General features: G+C 39.0%; 1 protein-coding gene across 1 annotated transcript; it reads right to left on the reverse strand.

Moving 5' to 3' along the window:
- Positions 4,298 to 5,242, reverse strand: LOC102185520 (olfactory receptor 6N2). The gene has a single exon (XM_018046537.1). The coding sequence runs from the start codon at positions 5,240 to 5,242 to the stop codon at positions 4,298 to 4,300; it is 945 nt and encodes a 314-aa protein (XP_017902026.1).

Genomic DNA, 6,771 nt, shown 5'->3' on the forward strand with positions numbered 1-6,771 from the left:
TTACTCCTTGGAAGAAAAGTTATGATCAACCTAGATAGCATATTGAAAAGCAGAGACATTACTTTGCCAACAAAGGTCCACCTAGTCAAGGCTACGGTTTTTCCAGTGGTCATGAATGGATGTGAGAGTTGGGCTTTGAAGAAAGCTGAGTGCCAAAGAATTGATGCTTTGAACTATGGTGTTGGAGAAGACTCTTGAGAGTCCCTTGGACTGCAAGGAGATCCAACCAGTCCTTTCTGAAGGAGATCAGCCCTGGGATTTCTTTGGAAGGAATGATGCTAAAGCTGAAACTCCAGTACTTTGGCCACCTCATGCGAAAGGTTGACTCCTTGGAAAAGACTCTGATGCTGGAAGGGATTGGGGGCAGGAGGAGAAGGAGACAACAGAGGATGAGATGGTGGATGGCATCACTGACTCAATGGACGTGAGTCTGAGTGAACTCCGGGAGTTGGTGATGGACAGGGAGGCCTGGCGTGCTGCAATTCATGGGGTTGCAAAAAGCTGGACACAACTGAGGGACTGAACTGAACTGAACTGAATCATTTTTATTCTTGATCAAGAGAAAATTATCATGGGTTTTCTTTTTTAAACAGTTAATATTATCAATTATATTATGCACTTTTCAAATGTTAGATTAATCTTTCATTTCTAAGATTAAACCAAATTCAGTCATCATTACTTTATTATTATTGAAATGTGCCTTAAGACTTTTTAAATGGTGAATTTTGCATTGATGTTAATGAGTGAGACTGACCTCTGATTCATTTCTTCATATAGTGGTTTTATTTATTTCAGTATTAGTATCCTCCAAGATTTCTAAAATGTGTTAAGTTGTACTTCCAGTGTATTTGCTTTCTGAATAAGTTCTATAAAAAAAAAAAGAAATTACCTTTCTCTTAAATATTTGGTGGAACTTACCTATTAAGCCATCTTGGCCCAATGTTTTCTTTCTGGTAATAGTTTAACTTTTAATTCAATATTACTAAGATTTTCTACTGCTTCTGAAGTTCTGTGTGCTCAGTCACTTTCGTCATGTCTGACTCTCTGCGACCCTATGGATTGTAGCCGGTCAGGCTTCTCTGTCCATGGAATTCTCCCAGGCTAGAATACTGGAGTGGGTTGACATGCCCTTCTCCAGGGAATCTTCCAGACCCAGGGACTACCCACATCTACTGTGTCTCCTGCGTCTCCTGCATTGTGGGCAGATTCTTTACCACTGAGCCCAAGGAAGCCCTTTTGAAGTTGATACTAATAATTTCAATTTTTTGAAAATGAATCTAGCTAATTAAAACTTTAATTGTTTACTGCAAGTTGTTAATGTGCTATGCTGTGCTCAGTTGCTTCAGCTGTGTCTGACTCTGTGAGCTCCATGGACTGTAGCCTGCCAGGATCCTCTGTACATGGGATTCTCTAAGCAAGAATACTGAAGTGGGTTGCCGCGCACTCTTTCAGTGGAACGTCCCAACCCAGGGATAGAACCTACATCTCTTACATCTTCTGCATTGGCAGGTGGCTTCTTTACCACTAACACCATCATCTTATTACCACGTTAAATTTCGTAGTTTAAACCTGTATTTGTATCAAATTTTTATTTTTAATATTTCTTATTTTTACTCCTTTCCACTTTTATTCTTTATTAGTCTTGTCAAGGGCTTACTTTTGTTTTAGAACCAACTCTTTGCTTTATATATCTCCTTTGCTATATACTAATTTTTATTGTTAATTTCTGTTCCATATTTATATTTTCCTCCCTTCTACTTTCTTTGTTTTCTCTTCCTAATATTATTTCTCCAAGTGCCTAAAATTTGGATGCTTACTTTACTAATCAATTTTGCACACTTTTTTTAATAATGTAAACATTTAAAGCTATGAATTTCTCTCTAAGAAATAATTTAGCTTTATCCCATTAGTTTCAAAATTATAATTGTTATTATTGTTCAAGGCTAAATGTTTTCTACTTTCCCTTATGGTATACTCTTAGATTTATAAACTGTTTAGAAGTGTTTTTTAATATCAAGCATAAGGATATTTTAAATTTGTCATTTATTTATTACTAATTTGATTACATCATGATTTAGAAACTAATCAATATAATATTATTTCTCTTAATTGTGCCGAGGCTTATTTTCACTTATTTTTTTAGTTTTATTGACATACAACTGACAAGTAGAAACTGTATATTTTAAGGTATACAGCTTGATGTTTTGCTATAGGTATCCATTGTGAAATGATCACCATAATCAAACTAATTAAAATATCCATTACTTCACACACTAATGATTTTTCTTTCCTCCTTCCCTCCTTTCCTCCCTTCCTTTCTCTTTTTTAAATAGAACTCTTAAGAACTACCCTGTCCTCTTAGCAAATTTCAAGCATACACTACAGTATCATTGATGGTCACCATGCTGTACATTCAATCTCCAGAACAAAAAATACACATTTTCAGTGGGCCTTATATTATTGCTTAGCATTTGTTTAATTTGACTTGCACTTAAAGTCCATCTGTATTCTATGTTCCTTCACCGTATCTGCCTGGTAAATATTTACTCAATTTCAAACATTTTACTATGATAGTGGGTGTGTTAGCGTTCCTGACAGTTTCCCCTCCTGATTACCACAAACGCTGAAAGCCACAGCCCTCCTCCATGGCCGAGAGCAGAGCAGACAAAGTGGGCAGGTTGGTTCCCAAGAAGAGGAGCAGATGGCTGAGCTACACACGCCTAACTCCTCCATCAGTCTCACCAATCAGATTAGATAAATGGCTCTCAGACTTGAATTTGCTTCACATTGCGCTGAGTCTTGCAAATAGTTACATCCAAGACTCAAAGTTTCTAAAAGTTATCTGATAAACAATCTCATCAAAATAAAAACTCCAAATCTATGGTTAAGGTTTTACCTGAGAAGATTCCAGGTGATGCGTCGAGCTTCATTTCTCTCACAATTAATCAATAATCCTGTGTTTGGGGAAGCTTAAAAAACTTTACTGCCTGTTCACTGAATCAAAGAACTAAAGGAATTACCTATAATTTCTTATTTTTAGAACTTTATGACTGTAGGGGAAAAAAAATACCTTACCAAAACTGACTCTGCTAGCTCATATAAATCATGTGTGAAAAGATTTTCTCTAGTTACCCTACATTTAAGTGATAAGTCATACACAATCTGATTCCCAGTTTCATACAGAATATGAAAAATCCATAGCTGAAAGGAATGATAGGGAAGGTGAAGACTCAGACCCTCTCTTTTAAAAGATGCTATTTATTCTTCTCACTCAGTAAAGTTAACTTTTTTTTAAAAACTGACTTACTAAATGACTTTGGGAGGACATTCATCCATTTTGCCTCTATGAGAGATTTGATGAGAAAATGAACACACTTGAATGAGAATATTCAAGTATAAATGGTATATTTGTGGAAGAGGTTCTGAAACTGGGTGAGAGCATGGAATGGTTCTGGGAAGCTGGGAGCCCACTCCTACTTCTGGAAAAAAGAGAGAAGAGATAGCAAGAAGCCTCTAGCAGAAAGGCTGGCCAGAGAAATCTTTGTTAAATCCCATGCCAATCATGTTCTATAGATACAGGAGAATTATTCTATGGGAAAAAATAATCCGCATGTCACTCTACACACATCTTCTCCCAGTAAAATAAGTTAAAATAAATACCAAAGTATTTCAACATCATTAGGCAAATACAGGAAGCTCTTAAATTATATACTCAGTCATTTCAAAAAATGCTGCCCAGAAGAATTATTTCTTAAATGAATTTTCTTTTTGTACTTTCAGTATATTTATGACCATGTTATCCAGATACAAGGAATCTCCAAGCAGGATGCTACAATTTCATGTTTGATTTGGAGAGAACTTTCAGAAAACTACCAAATCAGTGCCCAGGGATTAGGATCCCAAAATCTGAGACTTGAGGAAAATCTCAAAATAAACTTGACAACCTCCCTTACTACTTTCTCAATGGCTCTCCAAAAATTTCATCTTGAGAAAAGTCTCACAGTTAGTTTGTTTTCTAAATTCTTAAAAACACATTCATCTCTCTTAGTTTTAAATCTACCCTGTAATTTGCATCGTTATTATTTGATTATTTTTAATTTATGTGATCTTTCACCCACATTATATAGGTATGGGTTCAGCCCCATATTTCACCACCTTTACAAATTTTGCAATTTGCCCTGATATAATACTCAATACATGTAAATTGATATATGCAGTATATTTGACAAATTAATTAGTTGATTGACTAACCAGCTAAAGCCTACCCTTACTAAATGAAGGGCCTATGGCTTGATCCTCAGGGTCTCTTCATCATAGCCCTAATGCTTTGGGTGACTCTCCTGACAGCCTCTCTCACTTCTTTGTTACGAAAAGTGTAAATAACGGGGTTGAGAAAAGGGGTCAGAAAAGTATACACCAAGGCAATAAGTTTGTCAGTGCCTTCAGGGCGACTCTCAGGTGGCCCCACATAGACAATGAAAGCAGAGGCAAAGAATAGCACCACTACAGTTATATGGGAGGCACAGGTGGAAAAGGCCTTGGCACGGCTTGCAGCTGAGGGCAGCTTCAGCACAGCTCTCAGGATACCCCCGTACAGTCCTAAAATGAGCACAAGATTGCAAGCATTGATAATGCCTATCACTGCAATGTGGACTTGAGCGTGCCAACCTGTGTCCACACACACCAACCTCATTAATGGTGCCAGGTCACAGAAGTAATGAGCCACCTCTTTTAAGCAGAAGGGCAGAGTGGCTGTGAGGCTTGCTGGCACAAGTGCAGCTGAGAAGCCAGCCACCCAAGTGGCCCCTGCTAGCCATAACTGTACCTGTCTGCTCATAAGAGCATTGTAGTGGAGTGGGTGACAGATGGCAAGGTAGCGGTCCAGTGCCATGACACCCAACAGGTAGCACTCAGTCATGCCCAGTGAATGGAAGACATAGAGCTGGAGAAAGCACAAGGTTGGTGAGATGGGTGAACACCCATGGAGCAAGGTGTGCAGCAGCGTGGGCACTGTGGTGCTGACATACCAGAGTTCCAAGAAGGAGAGGACACTGATGAAGAAGTACATGGGTGTGGACAGTCTAGAATCTGCCTGAACCAGCACAATGATGAACAAGTTCCCTGCCAAGGTGAGGATATAGATGCACAGTGTCCCCAGGAAAGCAAGAGGTCGCAGGGCTCCAGTGGTAGTGAAACCTGCAAGGAGGAAACTCTGGGTCCATGTGTGATTGACAAGGTCCATGGTTCTTAAGAGCAAGAAGTAAAGGGAGAAGATTAACTACTTCAGGAGTCTTCTTGAGAAATCTTTCCAGAACCAAAAATTTTGCACATATAACCCTGAAAATAACTTACACGTTATCAAACCTTACTTTTTAAAAGATACCTGAAGCCCAGAAGGCAGAAGTGATTTGCGCAATATCTCAGTCTGTTGTTGACAGAACTGGAGTGGAGTCCAGGATTCCTGAATCTCAGATCAGGACTTCTTTGTATAGACTGTGATACCAGAGTCAGGGGGCCCAGGATATTCTCCTGCATATCTGTTCAGGAAATAGAAGAGATGAGAAATTTTTATGATCGTCTGCTTTTAGTCAAAATGAAAGGTCTCACGATTCTTTAAGACATCCACCTGTACCGTTTCCTCTGTATCCAAACTCAGTTGTTCTTAACTGTGTGAAAAGGTGACAAATGCTATCTAAATGTGACCACTAGCTTCCTTCAGGGAGCCTTTCTGGAATTCAGAAATGTTCTCAATGTGGACCAAATGAGGAAGAAGAGGAAGAAGAAAGAAATGTGAATACTCTGGAGAATTCCTCAACTATAAGAGCTATCAGGCCAGATAAGGAAACAATGAGTAAACACAGTGCATTTTCAGGAAGGATTCTCAAATAGAATTAATGTACTGGGAAGTCTCTAAATCTGATAAATTGATAAAGTCCAGACCCTATGATGTTGGTGTAGAGGGGCTGTAGTATAAGATAAAACACATTCTCTTGGAATCGGCCTTCTAAATGTGCTTGGCCACTAAATGGATATTGAGCCTGGCCATTTCTCCTATTTTTTTTCTTTTTTAAATTATCAAAGATTATAATTGTACAATTTTGAGAAGTACAGAACAAAATACAATTATTGGAGGACAATTGCTGTATCATACATTTCTCCTCTCTTTACCTCAACTTGCTCTTGTCTAGAATGAAGAAGTTTAAATAGGTGCCTGGACATCCCTTACATCCATGGCTGTTTATGGTTCTCTAAAGCTACTGAAAAATGTTTTGGGGATGAGGGTGGAGACAGGAGCTCTACACTAAGATCCCAAGAGTTTTTTTCCCACACATAAAACAAGCTTCAGCTAGGAAAGGTCAAAGCCCTCTCTCAGTCCTCTTCTTGGGTACCTCTCATCTCTGCTACACTGTTCCTGACCATTACCTGGCTACTTGGGTGGCATTAAGTCGTATACCTTCTTTTTCAGTGCCCTTTTTACCTCCAAACACTTCCTGATTTATGTCTTGTTTTCCTGGAAATGCTGGCTTCCCAGGGGCTCCTTGCTGTGCTCCCTGGGGTTGCTGGGTTTGACTAGCTCTTAGTAGGGGTCCCCCTGGGGCAGAATGTTGGGTGCAGGAAAGCAATGCAGAGTAGGTTTATTTCTCAAGTGGCTTTTTCCAACTTTACAGCCCTGACCATAGGGCTCTGGAATCCAGTCTCAAAGACCTTGTGTCCTCTGGACCACTAGAACTTTCTGTAACTTCCATATAGCTTTCTCTAAGAAGAAACAAT

The sequence above is a fragment of the Capra hircus genome, chromosome 3, assembly GCF_001704415.2.
Source record: "Capra hircus breed San Clemente chromosome 3, ASM170441v1, whole genome shotgun sequence".
NCBI lineage: Eukaryota > Metazoa > Chordata > Mammalia > Artiodactyla > Bovidae > Capra > Capra hircus.